This window comes from Apis mellifera, linkage group LG1, assembly GCF_003254395.2.
Source record: "Apis mellifera strain DH4 linkage group LG1, Amel_HAv3.1, whole genome shotgun sequence".
Taxonomy (NCBI): domain Eukaryota; kingdom Metazoa; phylum Arthropoda; class Insecta; order Hymenoptera; family Apidae; genus Apis; species Apis mellifera.
Genome location: NC_037638.1, coordinates 12,624,556 through 12,647,601, shown reverse-complemented (window position 1 = coordinate 12,647,601; position 23,046 = coordinate 12,624,556). Strand labels below are relative to the sequence as shown.

At 33.5% G+C, this 23,046-nt stretch overlaps 1 protein-coding gene across 3 annotated transcripts in view; it reads right to left on the bottom strand.

Moving 5' to 3' along the window:
* LOC410718 (puratrophin-1) overlaps positions 1-22,185 on the bottom strand; it is a 401,681-nt gene extending 379,496 nt beyond the window's left edge. For 2 of the 3 annotated variants that reach the window (XM_016913622.2, XM_026445373.1), the window contains exon 1: positions 10,759-10,896. In XM_016913622.2, the coding sequence (XP_016769111.2) occupies positions 10,759-10,881 (123 nt within the window). In that variant the 5' untranslated portion in view covers positions 10,882-10,896. Of the gene's footprint in view, positions 1-10,758; positions 10,897-20,805 lie in introns of those variants that run through there. The other variant, XM_026445379.1, reaches the window with a different exon arrangement.
* Between the last annotated feature and the right edge of the window lie 861 nt (positions 22,186-23,046).

Sequence of the window (23,046 nt, the reverse complement as noted above, 5' to 3'; positions counted from 1 at the left end):
TTTTCTTCATAGAATCCTAGTTTTTTTTTTTTCTTCAAGTTTACTTTAAATTCCTATATATATCTCTCGTAATAATAATAATTTTTATATCGATATTTATAATAATATTAATTTTTATATTTTATAATAATTTTTAAATCTGTATATATTATTATGTTGTATATATTATCGTTATGTTAATATGTATTATATTATATGATATCGCGAAAGGATAACGATAATACGAAAAATCGAGCGAAATTGAATTAAAATTTTTAAGAAACGGACGCATCAATCTCGAGAAGTTTCTCCTCCCGTACGAACAATAAAACTAGCACGCGACGTGTGTAGTGTCCGAGACCCGATCATTATGAGCCGTCTCTCTATCTCTTCTCATCGTGCTTTTGTTACGAATGGCCGATGAAATTTATCGTTGAAAATCGTATTCGTGGAATATTAAAGGATCCTCGGTGAAAACGGATGAAGTTTCGTCCCGTGATATGTAGGATTTTCACTTCGCCGGGCAGCGAACGATCACGCGAATTGCTTCGCGTGAGATGAAAGTGCGCGAGTGGCCACACGGCGGATTCGCGAGATAACCGAGGCCACCCGATAAATTTCGCTTGGCTTTGTTGGACAACGAGATCTCGAAGACTCGAATAGTGGAAAAGGAGAAGGAGGAACGATCTCGAAAAGTAGCGTTTATCGATTGGACAAGTCAATATTTTATATGGAATAAGATATTACGATATGTATAGACTTTAATTACTTTTTCTAAATTTTTATGTAATTGTAATTTTAAATCGAGGCTGAGTGTAATTCTATATCCTTACAAGGATAAGTTATCGCTATTTTTGTAATATTAAAATAAATCCACGTGGAACGTATAATCTCAGAGTTAATGGAACGTAATAAAAAGGTAAATTTTTCTCGTATGATTAGTTTAGTATTTATTTAGATATTTTAAGTATTCCACAAGTATTGCGATTATTTAATTTTATTAGAAATGATACATCGATAATACGTACTTGCACAGATGTACGTGTTGTGTACGTGTTGCCATCTATATAAAATGCGAAACTGGTCGGTTGACCAATTAAATTTATCTGATTGGTGGGCAATGATTCGGAACACGAGCAGCTCCACACTTTGAATAATAAGTTAACCACAATCACTATTATCAGTATACTTCTAATGAAGTTGGTAGCGATTCTGGTTTGTTTAGTCCTTTTTTATCAAGATTTCATCTTAATATCGAATTCTTGTCGATCAAAGTCTTCTTAATTTCAAGAAAAAAAAAATTGTTATTTATAATAAAATATGTAACGTGATGTAATGGCGACAAGATTGATAGAAAACATAGTACAACAGTTAATCATTACACTTGTTTCAATTTAATTTGCAAAGTTTGAATAAATGAGGATGTCTTTTTTTTAAAGTAAATACGAAAAGTAACGATTAACTTTATTCTGCGTCGACATCGTGAGAGAGTGCACAAAAAAAAGTAACGGCAGTGTTCAATTTTGCTGTCTGAGAAGGGTGGCGCCATCTGTCAGGAGAAGTCGGCACCAGGGGAACTTCTTCCGCGTTTCATCAACAATGCAGTCGAGATCGTGATAGAGCAACCAGAAACACGTGAAGTTCTTAACGAGAAAGTCATTACAAATTTGTATGCAAATTTGGATGGACTACGTATTAGACGATGCGTCTTTGTGCATGCGAAATCCTCATCAATATTAAAAATCAATAGTAAATATAAATTGGAACAATTTCTGAATTTTATTTAACTCTTATACTTCGCAGATGAATAGAATTTTTTAAAGTTTTTAAAAAAGAAGATGGACAAACATTCTCAATCAGTTATCGATTCAACAACGATGAGTCAAACGACAATAATCACTGTGGGAATAGAATTTTATCAAAGAAGTGAGAAACGTTCCGGAAGAAAGATCAATATATAATTTTAAAATCTATTATCTTATCTTCCATCACTAAACTATCATATAATTCAAAAAAAAAAAAGAAAAACAATTTTTTCCTACTTCCTCCAATTTCCAAGATATCCTTCCAACTATATGTTTTCACATACAACACCGTTCAACGTAAATAAACATCGAAGAAAAAAAGATACGACGATACAGTTAAAAAGTCGAATAAATTTTATCGAGGCTGGCACATATTCGAGAGAAGCATACCTGCTACTCCCTAGAATCGTAATGTAAACTCGTATACACGCTCGCTCGAGGGTCTTATATTCGACGGTACGCCTTGTCTCTGAAACCACAAATTACGAGGCGCGGGAGGACGATGAATCGCGGGCGGGGGTGGGGGGAGTCGCCACGAGTCGAGTTGCCCGACATAAAGAATGTGCACGGGCGAAGCGCTATGATTCAATTACGGGGTAACCGGCATCACGATCACGTGTAAATCAAGATAAATCGCCGGTGTACGCGGCTGTCCCGATTCGACGATGTTGCGATACCGCTGCTCCCGACCGGATACCAATCAAATTGTCAGCCGTTCCAAGTGAGAATTCTTCGTTGCTCCAAATATATAACGGGGAGGGGAGGGGAATCCTTTTTCTCTCGCTCCTTTGATCACGCCCGATCCTTCTGTATCTCGATTTCGATAATTCGCTTTATTCGCTATTAATTCACTCTTTTGAATTACAATGAACATAAATATTTAGTATATATTAAAATATTGGTTTTGTAAATATTTATATATATATAAAAAAACTCAATTTATTTAATTTTTATACTAATATAAATAATAATATATATTATTATATGAATAATAAGTTTGTTTGTAATTGTATTATTAAATATAATAAATAATAATATAAAATTATATTATAATTTTAAAATTAAAATGAATTATATATAAAATTTAAAATTATTAAAAATATAAATAAAATTATAATTAATAGAGAATTCTGAAACAATAAATGAAAGTTTAATTCTGAAATTAATTCAGCAAAGATAAAGAAATTTAAAATGTTTATGATTATAATTAAATTTATTGATTTTAGAATTTTAGAATTAATCAATAATAATTATAATTTAACTTTTTTGATATTAAATAGTATATATTAAATAATTAAATGTTGGATCAAATTAATTTTAAAATTGAAAATGAAATTGTTATCACTCGTGCAATGCACTCAATTATTTATATCTTAACCAGAGAAAAATCTAGAAATATAATTTGGCAAAAATTGAAAAAAACCTAAGAGTAAATTAATTTGGATATTTTTGTGAATATTCATAATAAAATTTAAAATTATTAAAAATATAAATAAAATTAATAGAGAATTCTGAAACAATAAATGAAAGTTTAATTCTGAAATTAATTTAAGCAAAGATAAAGAAATTTAAAATGTTTATGATTATAATTAAATTTATTGATTTTAGGCGAAATTTAGAATTAATCAATAATAATTATAATTTAACTTTTTTGATATTAAATAGTATATATTAAATAATTAAATGTTGGATCAAATTAATTTCAAAATTGAAAATGAAATTGTTATCACTCGTTCAATGCACTCAATTATTTATATCTTAACCAGAGAAAAATCTAGAAATATAATTTGGCAAAAATTGAAAAAAACCTAAGAGTAAATTAATTTGGATATTTTTGTGAATATTCATAATAAAATTTAAAATTATTAAAAATATAAATAAAATTAATAGAGAATTCTGAAACAATAAATGAAAGTTTTTGAAAATTCTGAAATTAATTTAAGTAAAGATAAAGAAATTTAAAATGTTTATGATTATAATTAAATTTATTGATTTTAGAATTTTAGAATTAATCAATAATAATTATAATTTAACTTTTTTGATATTAAATAGTATATATTAAATAATTAAATGTTGGATAAAATTAATTTTAAAATTGAAAATGAAATTGTTATCACTCGTTCAATGCACTCAATTATTTATATTTTAACCAAAGAAAAATCTAGAAATATAATTTAGCAAATTGAAGAGTAAATTAGTTTGGATATTTTTGGATATATTCATAATTCAAAAATTTAATAAATACCAAATTAAAAAATTACATGCAAATATAATAGCGAATTGTGCAATTGAATCATAAAATTTTATAAAAAAAACTCCAGTGATTTTTTAGAGAAGAATTACCCCGAAGCGTGAACGGAGAGAAAATTTTTAACGATCAACATTAAATCGTCTACAACACCAAGGTAAGATACTTACTTCATTTCAGATAAACGATTAGATCATCCATTAAAGGATTAAAATAACACAATCCGATCGGCGGTGAGCACGAATGCGTGAAAAACGAGGCTCATTAGAATTCCGTTACGTAATTTCGCTTTCGAACGCGAGGATTCTCATGTTAAAAAAAAAAGGATATGTAATAAAGTTTAAATGCTTCGAGAAGTTCTCAACAATCGAAATGGGCAATGTTAGAAACGGGCAAGGGGAAAGTTTTAATGCGCGTTAAAATTAAACGGGTAATAAGTGTTGCGAAATGACGGGTTCGAGTAATTGCTCCTGGTCGTCCATTATTGGATGAACGATTCCACTTCTATATCATTTCAAATTTCTTCATCTCTCAGACTTTTGAATCGATTTATAACAATCGAATCTAACAAATTCATATTTTTTACATTTTTATCCATATTGAACAGTTTGATGAAAGATTAGTAATTAAGTTAGATAAGCAAACAGTGGATGGAAACAAAAATTTCAATTTCAATTTTAATCCTACGTTTAAAAAAAAAAGCAAGCCACGATTTAAGGGTATTGTTTAAGCATTAATTCGATCGATTCTCGGTGCAGAAAGGAGAAAAACATCCTTTCCAATATCCGACTAAGCCATTTCTATTGGCAACACCGAGCGTCCGTTTGCACGTGCTATTGCGGCTAGACGAACGCGGCGCGCACGTTTCATTGCGTCGAGGATCTTAATGAGGCGAGGAAGCTTCTTTTGCAATTGATTTGCGTCAGTACGTACACGTAATGCGTGCCCCTCCCCTCACCAGCCTGATTTAAGAGACGCACGGGAGCGGGAGCAAAATATAAACGAAATTTTATCGATGTTCTCTGTAATTGTCGTTTAATCGAGCGAAGAATTTAATTATCGCTCGAATGTTTTCGCATTGCACTCGTCGAGTTTCGAGGCGATGATGAATGGGTTTTAAAAGATTCGATATCGATCAACGTTTCTTCCTTCTTTTTTGATAGTTTAGAAATTAATTTTTGATGTAACTGTGTAGACTGCTAGGTTATTTTTGATTAAATTTTCTCTTTTCTTCAAACATCTTGTGTAACATAATCTTGATATAATATTTTATAATATCATGTTGTATAAAAAGAATTATAATTTTTAAAAAGTTAGTTTGAGATATATTTTTTTATAATCAAACATCGAAGCATCATTTTATGTAAACTATCAGTGAATTAATTATTATAATACAACAAGATATATGAGCATTATTTATTAATAATCTCTAATTTAGAATATTAAAATATTTTAAGGTTATTTTCACGATTTCTTTCTGAGAAAATTTTCTTAATCATGGTTTCCATTACACGCGAGATTTGCTTGGAAAATTCGTTCAACAATCGAGTCGTAGATATCACGAGTGATTTTTCCCAAGATAGCGAACGAGATGGGGGGGGGGAAAATCCGTTGCTCGTCGTTTTCACGACACGAACGACGAGACACGGATCGGCGTGAGTTCACGAATGCCACGATCCAGATCCCTCTCCAGCGATTGCTTTCGAATTATAATATAATAGAAAGGAGTCGTGTAATTCGTCTCGAATTTCTTTTTTTTTTTATTAAAGCTACGTCATTGTTTGACCAGCGCAACAATTTTTTTCTTCGCTCTGAGAAACCTTTGACTCTTCTTCCTTTCGAAGACGGGAAACGTTAGATCGAAACGTTAGATAGAGATCACGCTTTATAATGATCCGTTCGTGATTCAAATACGAATGCGATGACTCGAGACGTTTCAGAGAGTGAATCGACGGCGTTTCGATTCGCATATTAAACGGTTTCCTCGTAATCGTGATCCGTCCTTCCTGGGAAATTATTCATTAATTACAATCGACCTTTGATGTTTTGCTGCGCATCGTTTCTTAGAAAATTAATCTTACCGGGGCGAGAATGGAATATTGATTAGGATTTTACGCCGTTATGCAAACATTAGGAATGAATGAAAAGTTTATACAAACATTTTCATTAGATATTTCTACAATATCCTCTATTATATCAATTATTTGATTACTTTAACTTCGATTCAATCTCACGATTGTGAAGAAAAATCCAAATCGCGATTAAAATGCCACTCGTAGGCGCAACAAAATGAGACAGAAATGCATAATTCATTCGAGACGAGTCAGAATTCCACTCCGCTAAATGGATCATCGTCTAACGAGCAACGTTTGCGCGTGCGCGGCTCGACTAACCAAGATATCGTCCCGATCTAAAAAGCTTTCGAATTAATACCTGGATAATTGCGAATTTAATTAGAACCACGTTGATCCTCCTGCTGCATTTTCGCGTTTGACGCGAAAAAATTCAAGAAAAACAAATCTGTCGTTACTCGACACTGTGAATACCCGACATCGACATCGTATCCTTAATCGTTACGTAACAGAAAAGAAGCTTAGCAGGCTTTATAACCTATACCGTTCTCGCCTTTCGGATGCGCATGCGCACGCTTTGTTTGGAAATGCAGAGATACGGTTAACGGAACAGAAATTGTTTTCGTTAATCCTTTCATTGTCGGTTGAACATCTATCGACCAATTTATCGTGTTGTAAAGCTATTTTAGAAAAAGAAGAATAAAAAGAAAGAGAATGATGGAATTAAATTGCTTGTATTATTATTATCTTCTAATAATTAATTTATATATAAAGATAATCTTTACTTAGATGATTATATTTAAACGATTAAAAGTATTACAAATACATTGAACGGTAACAAGGATTAAAATCTGTACTAAAATTAAATCTTTGGATCGATCCATGAAAAAAAAAAAAATACTATTTATCCGAACCACATTTCGGTGAAAAATTATCAACGATTCACAACCGAGAAAAGTGAAAGTTTCGTGTCTGAGCGGTCAATTTTACTTTTCCTTATCTCCTCTTTCTCGCGTATTTACAATAAACGATTAATAATCAAGTTGGACTTTATTACCTCGTCGTCTTCGCGTTTTAATCGTCCCATAATTGCACAGTTCTTCCTCCATTGGTTATCGGCCACTGTGTTATTATCGAGTATTAATTGGCAAGGCGACAAGAAACAAAATCCTTTTTTTTTTTTTTTTTTTTTTTTGCGTATAGTGAAGAATTGCTGCATGCATGTATAGTCGTTTATAAAAAAATCTCTCCTCGTACACATCGTTACACGATGTTCGAGTAACGAGTCGTTATTAAAAACCGGTAATAATTTTTCGTTTTAAATGAAACTTTGTAAGAGTTTTTTTTTTATATATATCACTTTATACGAATTAATTCTCTCAATGTATTTTCCTTATTTCTCTTTTATAATGAAACAGGGCAAACGTTTAATTGTAAAAATTTAATTGTAAAAAATATCCCTAGATGTACATAAATACAAAATTAATATATTAATATAATATATATATATAATAATAATAAATATATATATAAAATAAATATATAAAATATATATAAAATAATAATATAATATAATATAAAATAAAATATATAATATATATAAAATATATATTATAATAAATATATATATAAAATATATTATTAATAATATTATATAATATATTAATAATATTAATATATTATAAATATATATATTATAATAAATATATATTATAAAATATATATTATAAAATATATATTATAATAATAAAATAAAATATATAATATATATAAAATAAATATATATAATAATAAATATATATATAATAAAAGTTTATGCTAATAATAGAATACATTACGGTAATACAATACAACGCTAAGGTTAAGCTAGGTAAATTTTGCCACTGGCTGTATTATCGTACCCTTGTATCGATACCGATAAATAATTACGTATAAGTAAACTCTTCCTGCCGCGATAAATCTTCGCCATAACCGTGAGCGTGTGGCTCACCCCGGTTCATTGTATCGTCTTGTTGCGCCTCTCGTATCGGGCCAACAACGGCGCAGGAAGAATTACCACTACGAGTTCCATTTTCAGTCCTCGTTTCCGTATTCGCGGAAACCGTACGTGTATATCTGGGCGGGGAGAAAGGGGCAGGGCCGGCCGATACGGCGTTGAACAAAAGCCGGGCTTATTAAAGAAACGAACGATCACCGCCGATTATTCGTAACAATAGGCGAGAAATCTCTATTGTACATTGTTTCGATATCCTATCGTTGCTCATATCGTCCGATTGATTTAGTGGAGCTTTCCCGCCCTGATTCGATGATTCAGATGATTTGGATATCGAAGGAAAATGAATTCATTCTTCATCAGTAATCACGTTTTATTATTGAGCAATTTTTTTAATATTATCTTTCATTTTAAATGGAAAAGAAATTAATTACATTACAATACAAATATATCCAATATTCAATATATACTTTTTATTTTATATATATATTGTATCCATGTATTTATGATGATTAAGTACATTTTATAAGGAAAAAAGGCTTAAGAATGTGATGTGCGTGTTACAGGTGATCGTTTTCGAAAGTGGGCCCATAAAAATTTGGGAAGCGAAAGGATCGAAAAAAGGATAAAGAAAATCAACGACGGAAAAATACGGGGACAAGCGAAACATGGAGAATCTCTCGCGACTGTTGCGCCACCTTGTCGGCTAATGAGTCGGTATTTATTGCCTGACCTTTACCTTTACGTATTTCCTCCTCTATTTCGTTCATTAGCGGCTATTAATTCCCTTGAAATTAAATCTGTAATATTCGAGACTCTTATTTTCTCGATTCCACGATTATTTATTATTCTTTAAATTTGTTAACAACAATAGAATACTTCTTATATATACACATCACGTACATACAAACGATTGAATTCTTAACCTAACCTATTTACCATTTCCAGATAATTCGTTAACAAAAGAAAATTATTACGGAATATACAAATTATATGCATGCATGTAAGCACAGAACTGAGATAACTCGTCCATAGTCGCGTAAGAAGAGGAGGGGAATGCTATCGATCGAAGATTAAATTTTTGCCGCGATTGGCATCTTGTATTTTACGAGTTTACACCGAAAACAGTGTCGCGTGGTTGGTGATCTCCCATAAAGAGGGAGGGAGAGGATTATAAAGATTGTAATCAAACGCGTTAGATACGTACCAAGCGACCCTTGGATAGTTTACCACTACGATGTATGTACACAGAAGCCAGCTAAGGAATGAAGTGTTTCAATTTATCGCCGTTGCCACGGCGCTCTGTACAGTTACTCGTGTGAACGCCGACTCTAATAACATTATAAATAAAGATACGAATCTCGTGCGCGCTTCTTCAACGTACGGTGCTGCTACGGCGAAACGATACGGCGTCCGTTTACCGCCCCCCCCTCCCCTCCTCCATCCATCCCCACCCTAGGCGCGACCAACTTGACTATTAAGTGTGCCTATCCGGAGTAATTACGGCGTAATTTTTTCTTTTTTTTTTTTAATTAATTTCATTTAATTAAGATTATATATTATACTGTCTTCAAATTTGTTTACATTCTTTCTTCAAATTGATTATACAATTTATTTTATCATGTATAAATTTTGCACAAGGATCATCGAAATGATTAATGTTATTGTTGCCAAAGAAGAAAGTATTGAAGTTTATCGGTGTCGTTGAAAGTGTGCCAGGAATAACATTAAGGTTACAATTACGTCGTAAGAATCTTTGAACTAATAGGATCTTGAAAAATCCCAACACTTCGAAGAAAACTATCATTTTCGATATAATTTTTGGAAAATAGGAAGAATTATGTAAATAATCGTATCTTAATCATTTTATCCGCATTTAAAGCATTCTACGTTCGGCCTTGTGCGCAGAATGCTTTTATCGATGTTTCGCGTGGAAAGGTCAACATCCAGATCGAGATATTTACAGCTATTATTATCTAATCATATTGTGCACAAATATCGCTCAATCAAGATGCATTACACTGACCTCGCCCAACAGGGAGGTTCCAATCCCTAGTGAAAGCGATAGGCCGTTACGTTGGTCCAGTTACAGATGTAATAATTATTCAAAATGTGTTTCTCGTGTTCCGCGACACGATAGGATCGCAACCGTATCCTATATATCCCATATTAGTTATCGATGTATAAAAAAGGGGAATAAATTTTCGATCGAACGCAGTAGTAAAAAAAAAGAAAAAAAAAGCTCTCGCTAAGAAAAGTAGAAAATCACGTTCCCAACTGGGCGCCTCGTAACTTTGCTTAACAACTTCCTCACTAACGGCAATAAATAACGCGGCGTGCTTCCTCATCTCTCTCTCTGTAGTCAGCATACGGTTCTTCGCGATATAAGAGCATCGACATTCCTCAAAAACGGTAAATACCTTTACTGGCCTGGTTCCGATTCACTTTGAACAGAGAGGAACGCGTCAATCTTCATTCTCTCGCGAGAAGATGATGGAGAAATTGTATATGTTGTGTAGAAAAGATGATGTATATATGTAATTTATTTTTTACAAGTAAAAATTTAGAAAAAGATATAGTATTATTTTCTCTATCGATCGAGAAACGATGTTATTTAGAATGGAATAATGATTGGATGACAAGAGAGAAAGATTTTCTCACCTTTATAGTCGCTAGATTCAAGGTTTCTCGAATGTCGAGTTCTTCTACCGACCTCCTCAATGATGAAAGGAACCTCGCTCGAACGAGACATCTCCAACGATAGAAACGGGGAAATTGCAGCATGAATTGCACGACTATAACGCGAAAAGCAAACAACGAACACAGGAATTGTCTCACGCTCTCGAAGGGACAAAATCCATTGTCGAGAAATTAATATTAATCAACGCGAATACGCCGGCACAGTTTGCATGCAGATAGGAGTTTCGGTACGCGTGCAACAGAAAGTTCAAGTAATTACGCCAACGCCTCGCGGAGCAGAACTGAAAGTGTTTGTAGAATCTTTGATGCAAGAACCACATTCCGACTAAATGGAGGGAAAATGAAATTTGAACACTTAAATTATTTAAATTGTTCTAGACCACGAATAAAGAAAGTCGTAAAAAAATGTATATTAATAATAGCATTGCTTTTTCACTAATCATACACGAGTCAATAAAGTTTTTCCAACTTCTTGACGAGTTTTATATATATATATATATGTGTGTGTGTATATTATATTAAATTCGCGAATTCAAATACAGTCCCACGATAACAAATTAATTACACGGATGTCTACAATATATATTGCACGAACGATTTAATTAACGGCATACCGCGATAAACCGTAAACGAACGGACGGTTGCGCCGAATCACTTTCATTACCGCACGGATCATGCGCACGAATTAAATCGAAACGCGCGAACCAGCGCGTCTGCGCAGATGACAGAGTGGACTGCGCGCCTAGTCGAAATTCACCGGCATGCGCGCGCACCGGTGAACCGCATGTTGCGCAAGTGAAATAACGCGCTGTCTGGCAGGCAGATAATACGATAGCGATTCACGATCGTTTCTCGGCGAGCTGTCTGGTATTTTATCGGAAAATCTTCGTAGTATTATCGAGTGGATTTATTTTCTCTCGTTATGATCGAATTTACGCTTCGATGCCTTCGATGAAAAACGAAAGAGCATATATTATGGATATTTAACCTTTACAAGTGATGAGGTTATGTTCTATTCTGGTCCTATTGTATTATCTTCGTCCTTTTTTTTTTTTTTTTCATTATTATTAAGAATAAATAAAGATTTATCGCAATGTAATTTACATATCATAACAGATATTTACAAAAGACAAGACAGATATTTAACAGTTATTTACGAAGGAATGAATAATTTATTATCAAATGCTCATTATTTTGTTATGTCACACGCAAGTATGATGATAATTTATAAATACCTTATTCTTATGCAAATTGAAGGATCTTAAACGAAGGAATATTATTACCTTTTTTTGTAATACGTTAGAAAGTTACAGTATTTTAATATTTCCAGAACATATGAGAATCCATGGCTAGACTATCTCTCTTAAAAAAAAAGACACGAAAAGATACGATAGTAAATGAAACTAGGTCTACCAAAGATTAATCCCAGTCAACAAAGTACCATATCTTCCTAAAGATAAATTACAAAAACCAACCAAACATTTCAAAATGTTTGTCTTTACACAAACTAATTTGCCTAAATAATTGTACATCGAAAAACGAAATATTTCCTCTCCATTTGAACCTATATTTTTTCACCTTCTAAAAAAACGTGCATCCTCTCTCGTGTTACTTCAAACTCATTACAAAGCGTGGCCAGTAACATGATTCATTGCAACAATAACGTTCCACGCTTGTTCTCTTCGAGAGAGAGAAAGAGAGCGAGAGAATACTGAATACTCTTTCATTGTATTAATTTAAATTTTTATGCCCAACCATGACCGGGCGAGAAGGAGCCCAGGAGAATCTTTTGTGCGTCGTCGACTGCTAAGCAACTATCATCAATTATCCTCCGACATTGGGAACGAACGAAGCTCATGCTACATCTTCGAGAACGCCTCGAGAGGCTGTTTCGAGTATATAAGATATTTCTAAGTGTACCGATTATTCATCTAACTTGCAATTTCACGTAACAAGTTGTATCTAATTAGAATTATTTTTTAAACAAATTTCAACTATTTAATTCCAATTATAATATTTGTTATAAGTAATTTAAGATATATTCTTTTTTTTTCAACTTTGAAAACAAACTTTGTTTTTTAAAACTGGTTGAAAAATTTAAGAAAAAAGAGCTTTCTATTAAATACAAAATGTACATTTTGCTGGAAAATATAGTTAATTCAGAAATGGATCCTTTTTTAAATAATCCAGTGAAACTAAAACCAATTTTATGTTTGCTTCTATCACTATCGTACAAATGTGGTAAAGATAACGATTACATTGTTTTTCACTTTTTAATGCATCAATTATTCGCGATAAGTGAAAAAGAGTACATTTTTTAAAATTGCATTTAAAAAATATTATATTCACGAGAATCATCACTGAGAAAGAAAGAAAGAAGTGACTCGCGATACAAAAAAAAAAAAGATTCAAACACAATACTCCATTCCTCCCGTGAAATTCTCTTAATTGCGATTAAACTTTTTGCCTGAACTCGACGCCGGAAGTTCCAGAGGGTAGAGAAAGAACTGGGTTTCCCTCGAAACGCGAACAAAGATCCCTATCTCCTACATTGTTGCGTTCCAAAATTGTTCATTCCATTTCGACCGTTTCACCCGGCTGAATTGAATCTCGACGCCTTATACGTATCTCCATCCTTCTTCAACTCTGTGCAATTGTGATGCAAAACAGTAGTTTGATTTTTTTAATTTTTTTTAATTGCAGAATAAAAATTGTTTTGATAAACGCGATGATAATAATTTCATTCTTGTGAAAGTATTTATAAACGAAGCGTGAAAAGAAATTATAGCAAGAAATAATATGGAATCGACGTATTTAGTTATTGATAAGTAAATATTTAATAAATAATTTTAAATATAGAATGTCGTCTTTGAAAAAGTAATAAAGATTAATTTTAAATGCTTAAGTAACGTTCATGCACCGATATTACATTTTGCTAACGTCCCATTTTTCAGCAACATTTGTACATTTGCATAACTATAATTAGATGGCGTCCTTCGCGTTAAATGAGGTTGATTTAAGAGATATTGAAAATATTATAATACGAAAGGTAAGAGTATTCAAGGTTTTCTTGATAGCTGCACTTAAGCAAAATATTTCCGGTATTTCGTTAAAATTAAAAAAATTGTATTATTTGGAATATTTCAACGTTTTAGTGATGCATTAAAATTATTGTCCAAAGAGTGATTTTTTTGTTTAATTATTCAAATTTATTTATTTATAGACCAATAATAATTTGGTTATATGAATTTTATATATCCTTGATTCAGATCAATGTATTTTATAGAATTTAGAATTTTATTTATATTATTAGTTTTAAGGGTTTAAGAGTTTATTATTAAGTATTATTTGTTGGATGAATTTCTAATTGTAATTATGCTATGATTTTAGGATCTATATGATTAGTATCAACAATAATTTCATTTGAGATTAATTTGTTCTTTTTAGGTTAATAATATTAGTTGAAAGATATGATGCATTAAAATTATTGTCTAAAGAGTGATTTTTTTGTTTAATTATTCAAATTTATTTATTTATAGACCAATAATAATTTGGTTATATGAATTTTATATATCCTTGATTTAGATCAATATATTTTATAGAATTTAGAATTTTATTTATATTATTGGTTTTAAGGGTTTAAGAGTTTATTATTAAGTATTATTTGTTGGATGAATTTCTAATTGTAATTATGCGATTTTATATCAACAATAATTTCATTTGAGATTAATTTGTTTTCTTTAGGTTAATAATATTAGTTGAAAGATTTTCAAGCTTCGTCAATTAAAGATATTATTATCAATTAAAATAATTAATCCAAGCTGAAATGACTGCAATATTTGGATAGAAAAGATTAATTATAAAAATTCAAATTTAATTTAACATATTATCACGTATTAATTTTTAAAAATTTAAAATTTACTGAATAAATTGAAAATACTTAAAGAAGAAAAAAAAAATATTATGATCTATATTTAAATCGCTTCCACTATCTTTGAAAAGCTATCTATCAAAAGCGATCTATATATTTATTCATTCGTGGATAATCGTTAACAATATCTTTAAACTGGAAGAAGAAGAAGAAAAAAACAGAAGGAACTCAACTTTCATCCCACGTTCATCGATATCTTAATGATAACGTATCGGTATTATCGATGTTTATCAACAAGGATATCGATAATCACGTAAACTTGAGACCCAGTTTCCTATAAATATACTCCACGACTCCATTCTTTCTATTTCTTTAAGATATCCTTTTACTTCGCGGAAAAATTCGACCGATTCGCGTAACGCATCGCTTTCACTTCTTTAGCCGAATCTACTCGGCGGACGCCGGGCGTGCAATGACGATGTATTTAATAGAAGGCAGCGGCGAAGCGTGGCGCAGCGGCGGTGGCGCAGCGATGAGAAGGAGAGGAGTGGGGGTAGTCGGCACGCGTTCCGATGTTTTTTCGACGGGATTTCCACGGCATATCCTTTCTCTGGATCGGCGCGAGTCAGCCGTCCAGAAGTGCGCTCGATTAATTAGCGGCGAAAGTAAGTGAAATTGCACACCGCGCGTTCTATTCATTTCCCCCCGCTGCTCTCGAAAAAGAGCTCTCGAGTCGCGTCGCGATGGAATGTGCACGACCTCGCTGCATTTTTCCCGGTCAATCATAATCGCTTATGTAGGCCAACGCGTATCTCGCTCTATTTAACATATTGATTCCCAGGTCCTTTTTTTTTTTTTTAAGTAGTATTTCTGGAGAGATTAATAATATTCCTTTTTTAAAGTAACGGGGGAAAAAAATTTTAACTTTCGCAACGGTTAGACGAATATCTATTAAATCTATTTTTATCTCTTTGAGATTGGTGGATTAGAAATTATGGTAATATGGATAATGCTACGGCTTCTGAAATTTTATCCTTCATCTTATCCAGTAATTTGTAATCGATGAATAAATAATTCCAATTTTACCCTACAATATTTAATTTTTTTAATTTCAAACGACTAATAAAATACTTTGGAATGATTAATTTAGAGAAGAATTATCTTACTACACAAATCTGAAAAAAAAAGAAATCTTCCACCAATTAAATCTGAATCGTAAAAAGTGAAGATACGTGTGTATACTTTTATTTTTTAGGAAGAGAAGGAGGAGGAGGAGGAGGTTTGGAGAGTCGTTAGAACAAATATGTACCGAGAAATAAATTCGTGTCAACGTAAACGGAGCTGCGACGTTTGCGTTGCACGAAATCAAGCAACGTTTCTCCTCGAAGGAAATTAGCTCGTTTCGGTTTCGTAAGAAACGTTGATATAAAATTCAAACGTTTTTCCGACGGCCGTGTAAACCTGAGAATGAACAATGATATCATCGATCTTGCTTCATATATGAGAGTCTTCCGAGAAGGAAATAAACTGTCGTTGGAGCTCGTTCTTTTCCAGCTAATTTCTGGAACGATGAATGAACGTGTCTTCGACGAAAATGGAACAATGAGATCCTTAAGGGAGGAAAATAATTTCGCAACTTTGTGATTAACTCAAGTTATATATTTGTCATCTATTTGTCGTTTTGAAATATTATCGAAAATATTAAATAGATTGGATTTAGAAGACAATTTGAAATTCGATTGGTGAGTTGCAGTTTTTTCGCAATGGTGGCAAATAACGAAAAGGGAATTGAATTACTCGAATTCTTAGAATTATTATCCTATCATCAAAATTTTTAATCTAATGTTGGAGAATATTTTCTGAATAAAGTTGGATTATTATTGTATGGTAAAATTTTAATATCGTGCAGAGGATTTCACATAATTTAATTTGTGTATTGCAATTATATTTAATAGAATTATTTTAATAAAAAGTGCTATACATCAATCTTTCGATCATCTGCTTTGCATATCTTAGGTAGATTAATTTTTTTTCTTAAAGAAATCTGACAATTTTATTATGCATAATATTTATAAGTTTTGACAAAAGTATGTTCATTTTTAATAAATTTTTTAACTTTTTCATTGCATTGTCCGAGAATTGTGAAAGTGAAAGTAAAAATACTTGAGTGGAAAGTTATTATCCTTTTTGCTAAATGTAGAAAAAAAAATTGTATCAACGAAACTTTAATGCTGAGAAAATTTTATTAAAAAAGTAACAAATTTCTTTCTTTGATAAAACTTTTATTATCCAAATTGATTAATTAAAATCATTGGAATAATAAAACACAGGCTTTTCTCTAAACGAGAGACAAGAAAATGGTTTTTTATCAAAAAATAATTCTTTAATCGCACGAATATATTTTTTATAATGTGCACAATAATTCAATTCCAATAATTTTTTCAATATTATATAATTTTAAATTACCAATTCTATCTCATCGCTTTCCAGTTATTCCTAAATATTTTCAATTTCGTTTAAATACATTGTACATGCTTTAATCAAATTTCCAATTAAAAATCGAGAAACGTGTATTTTTATTTTATCGTTGCAAATAATAATATATTAATAATATTCACAGCTATTTGGATAACAAAATTCCTATCTATTCTTTCATATTTGATTTCGAATTATCATCACATTGTTGAATGAATCTTAACCCTTAACAGCGATGACGAATCCAAAAGCTTCGCATAATTGAATAATTAACAAACGCTTTCTCTTTCACCGCGAGAGATGATGGGGAAAAAAGGAAAGAAAAGCTTGAGCGAAGAACCGATTATGCAAACGTCGGGAAGAAAAGCTCGTTCGTTCAACTGCAACACGCACGCATCTCGCATGGGTGATCCGATTTGCAACGGCCGTGAACGTTAACAATAGCGATTAAAGAGCCATCGATCAATCTGTCCGCCTACATTTCGTTCAAAGCAAACATTCTTCTCGGTGTTTCCACTTTCGATTCAAGTACGCGCCACTCGATAATGGAACAAATTATTTCAGATAAAACAGGAGTAGACTTCCAGACAGCCTCTAAATACGACACTGAGAGGGAGGGGGGCAAATTAAATTATGCGAAAGAAGCTTCTTCTTCTTGTTCCACGGGGCGCATGATACCGCTGATGTGCAAAACACTGAGATAAGAACGGGAGAGAAAACGCTGCGTTGAAGATAAAACTGCTTCTGAATCCACTTCGAATTTGTTTCCACGAGATCGATACGAGCAAAAGTCTTTTTATTAACTCTTGATCTTCAACAATTTTCTAAAGTGTAATTGAAACGAATTAGAACACGAATTAATTGCCTATTAAAAATTCGTGAAGCAAGATAAATATTTATCTCCAATTTAATTCTTCGACAAAATTTTACAATCAACTTTCTCATAAAATCTAACAAAGGAATCTTGTTACGGTGAATACAGTGGCCGCCAAATCTGAAATCCGCATATATTCAGTCCTATCATTAACTCTTGATCTTCAACAATTTTCTAAAGTGTAATTGAAACGAATTAGAACACGAATTAATTGCCTATTAAAAATTCGTGAAGCAAGATAAATATTTATCTCCAATTTAATTCTTCGACAAAATTTTACAATCAACTTTCTCATAAAGTCTAACAAAGGAATCTTGTTACGGTGAATACAGTGGCCGCCGAATCTGAAATCCGCATATATTCAGTCCTATCATTAACTCTTGAGCTTCAACAATTTTCTAAAGTGTAATTGAAACGAATTAGAACACGAATTAATTGCCTATTAAAAATTCGTGAAGGAAGATAAATATTTATCTCCAATTTAATTCTTCGACAAAATTTTACAATCAACTTTCTCATAAAATCTAACAAAGGAATCTTGTTACGGTGAATACAGTGGCCGCCGAATCTGAAATCCGCATATATTCAGTCCTATCATCCTCCCAATATTGGCCGCAATTGCTACCAGCGATAAGAAAAGGCGGGCCGGGAACGTACACGTTGGTGAAAATCGAAATAGATCAACGCGCCCACGCGACGTTGTCTCCGCGACTCCGAGTCAGTGGTGTAAGCGCGATAAAAGCGGGGAAACGGTTTCGCGAGTTGTTCGAGGGCCAGACGAGGACAGATAACGAGATACGAGGGATGGAAGGAGAGGGGTGGCCGGCCGTATTTATCACTCCGTGGTCCCGAGGAGCGCGCACAATGCGAGGCGAGACCGAGGAAGGAGTGGGGGAAGAGAGAGAGAGAGAGAGAGTGGGAAAGAGGAGGGGGAAAGCGAACGAGCGGTTCGCCTCGGCCGTGGAACGAGACGCGATGTAGTGCAGGTAGATTTATGGAAGGTGGGAGGGAAGAGAGAAGGAGGAACTCTGTGTGTTTGTGTCGCAGGTCAGCCGCGGTTCACGGTCACGGGGACCAACCGCTGGACTAACCTAACGTAACCTGACTCGGCGACCGCAAACTGAATTGCACCCCCTCCGCTCCTCCCCAGCCCGCCTCGACCGCCTACCGCCTCCTTTCTTTCCTCTCCAACCGATCCTCCTTCCTTCTTCCTCCTTATCCCTCCCTATTTGTCCACTAGCGAGCCTCCCACTCCCCCCACCGGAATGCACTTAATTTATTAAGATGCTGAAACTGCCCCCTCCACCGACCCCAGACTTTGCAATAGCGCTTACTTTTTTTTTCTTTCTCTCTCTCTTTCTCTGTCGATAATTACAATACGAGACCCGCGGACCAAGTTCTAGGAAGCAAAGGCTGACTCCAGTCGCCTGCTTGTCCTCGAGACACGATGAGTTCTTGCGGTGGAGGAAATGGAATCGAAAATAAATCGTTACATGATTTTTCAATTCTTATTCAAGTAAATATTAGTTTCGAAATTATTAAATATGTATATATACGTATATCTATATGAGGGAATTATAATGTAATATATCTAAAGAGTTTAATGTGAATCGCCATATCGGGATATATAACAATCGTTTACATAAGCGTGCGGTGGGATCTTCGCGCGGACGCATCGAAGTAATCCAATCCGACGCGTCGTAAATTGCCCGCACCCTCCCACCTTAGCCGCATTTCCCTTCCGCGCTACTATGCAAAATTTATTAGCAGGGCGTGCCTATATAAGTACACAAGATCGGCAACCACTTTTTCCCGATTGATTAAACACGAAACCTAGTTGTGTTCGCTTCGACTAACTTCCATTCAGGAGGAGAATTTAATAACTAGAGATCTATCTAAAAATTGAACGCGATTATATTGGTTTAATAATTTATTGATAACGAGACAGGCGCGAGAAAAGAGAAAAAAGAGGGAATGATAGTTCGTGATACGCTGAGAACGGCCCGAACCGCGAACGAATCCTGCTTCGATGGAAAATCAATGAACCGTGCACGCATCCGATCGATCATGATACATTGATAGAAATCGATACCATAGTCGACACGAAAGAATATTAAAAAAAAAAAAAAAAAAGAGAGAATTGCCGTGCGGGCTTCAACGGCAATTATCCAATTACCGTGTTCGCATTAGCCACCAGTTGTACCGTGTAATAATTACACCTCGAGTTGAGATAAAATGTAAAGCGATCTTGCCATTATCGATCGAGCCGATCGAAAATTAAATTAACTTAAAATAAAAGAAAAAACTTCTTATAATTATATCTGATATATTTGGCGTATATATTCAAATTAAAATATTGTTATTTTGGATTTTTAACCAGATATGCAATATATATAAATCTTCATGTATTTAACTCTGAAGAATTTTGTTCCGTCGTTTGAAAGATGGTTACGTAGAGAATAAAAAAAATCGATGCTATAGGTGGTGATTTTCATACCAAATACGGTTTCCGGCCGGCTCGTTGCATAACGTATTCAATGGCTACAGCAATTACAGCGGTTATTTGACGCGAAGCGCAGCTAAATTCGCCCGTAAAATTCTGACCTTGAGAATTACGATGGAACGTACGTTTATCTCCCTAGCGCTACCGATGGAAACTCATCCCGAACGGCGATTTTGCTCGGTTCAGACGGAACATTTGCATTGCGAACAAACTGCACGCCCGCGCGTGTAAAACTAAACTAAATGTATATGAAGCAAAATTGCGAACCAAGTGTGTAACACTTACAGGAAGATTCCTGAGCCCAAGCCGCACCTTCGAGTATCTCTTCATAAAAACCCGCCAGAGCACGTAAGCCATGACGATTATCCAATTTTTTGGTTGTCTTGTGAGGTTAACTTCGAAACTCTTCCGTCACTTTTTACACTTTTGTCACTTTTTCGCGTGAAAATTTACACAATTTGACTCAGTCAACAATTCGAATTCACAACCGTCAGTCCATACTGTGATCGTTCGATTAAAATTTCCATTTCCACATCTCGATCTCGAGCAATCGAGAAATAACGACGCGAATAACCACGTTGCGCGGTAAAAATTCGATATCGAATTCGTTCTATGACGTTACTTTCCCGCCTAAATCGAGTCCTGTGATCTCTTAATAACGGTATAATATTTGCTTTGAACACGATTTTCGTGATAGCACAATGAAAAGACTACAAAAAAAATAAAGGCACGTGTTTCGTATGCGTTAATAAAAGGACACACTTCACGTACAAATCGAAGCAACAAACCTCAAACTTCATACCGTTCGATAATTCACGGAATGGATTAGATAAATCACCGTTCACTTTAGAAAAGAAATAATATTTTTTCCAATGTTTCCGAGATTTCACAATTTCGTGGTTAAAACGAACATAACCATGTAACACATTTTTATAAGATATTTATCGATATCGTGTCACAACACATCGTTCATTTCGTGATGGCTTTCAATACACGTTTTCAATGGATGTCACAAGAAGTGAATGAACGCAAGCATCGACACGAGAGAATAAAACGTCCAAACTTGGTAATCTTCGAATTGACATGATGTTGCATAATTCATTATAATGTCTCGATCGTAATTGCGTCCGGTCATGCACGCCACCGATACTATATCGACACGTGGTATATTCAATAAACATCAAGTCCAGTTCATTTGATCGATTGAAATCACTGCGGTATGTGGTATAAAATAACATGTATATAATCGTACCACATACAATTTAACTACATATCAAACAATCACGTGTCAGATCCTGTACTTAACCTTGAAATTCTTCGTTTTTGCAAAGGAAGATTCATACTCGATTATCCGCGAAAATGAATCGACTGCACCCGATATCATGATAAATGTCATCACATCAGAATCCAAGGAAACGACTGTCATGATTCAATCGTTCAGGCAACAAAATGTGTAAACGATATAAACATTCTCGAAATCACTTTGAAAGAGATTACTTCAAGGTGAGATCACACGTGAATACGTTGACAAATTCGTTCGATAATAGGAGATGTTTGAGGTTATTGAAACTTTGTCGTATGTTTTTGCTATTATTAATACATCAAAATACACGAGGATTTTGAACGAACAACGCGCATCGAAATACCCGTATGCCTGACGGCTCTCGCTGCCGAGATATAACTGACACGACACACGCAACTGCCTACTCTCGCGCTCGAACTGTGGAACGATGAAACGGGACGTCCGGAACGCCGGAACTGCGGAACAATATATACCTGAATCGCGTTTCAGCGCAACTTTAGGCGTGCCTTAACCACCCAACACCACATTTAAGAATAAATATACTTTGAGAGTCTACAAATTATCTTTTTCTTTTTGATTTTATTTTATACGTAATTTGATATTGATTCATTATTTTATAAGATTGATATTGTAATAACATATGCTTTTACAGAATATTAATATAAATTTAGAAATACAGATATATTATAAAATTAAATATAATGGATTAAATCGATAAAATGTAATTGGAATAATTTTCATTATAAGATATCAATTCATTTCGAAGAGAATGGTTCCATAGACAGCATTAATAGCTTTTTGTCACGCGAAAGTCTGGACAAAAACTATCCAAGTTATAATATATCCTTCCAAGATAAATAGTCGATAAACAATTGTTTATTTTACTTATATATATATATATATATCATTTATTCATGTTTAATTACAATATTACACGATTAATTATAATCTCTTTAATTCTCATATTATTTTCAAAATTACACAATATATTATTTATATACATATATTCTATCTATCTGTATATCTATTTAAGTTAACTTCTCTGGAAATGATCTTTATTTCCTGCGGATGATGCCGAAGGTGAGGAAAGTCGACGAAGAAATTGAAGAAACGACCGTTTAAAAAGCAATATAACACGAGCCGGCCGAGTAATGGAAGAAAGAGTTGAAACGATTCAGCGTGTCTCACGGCGCAGCCAAAACAAACAGAGCTAAACAAGCGGA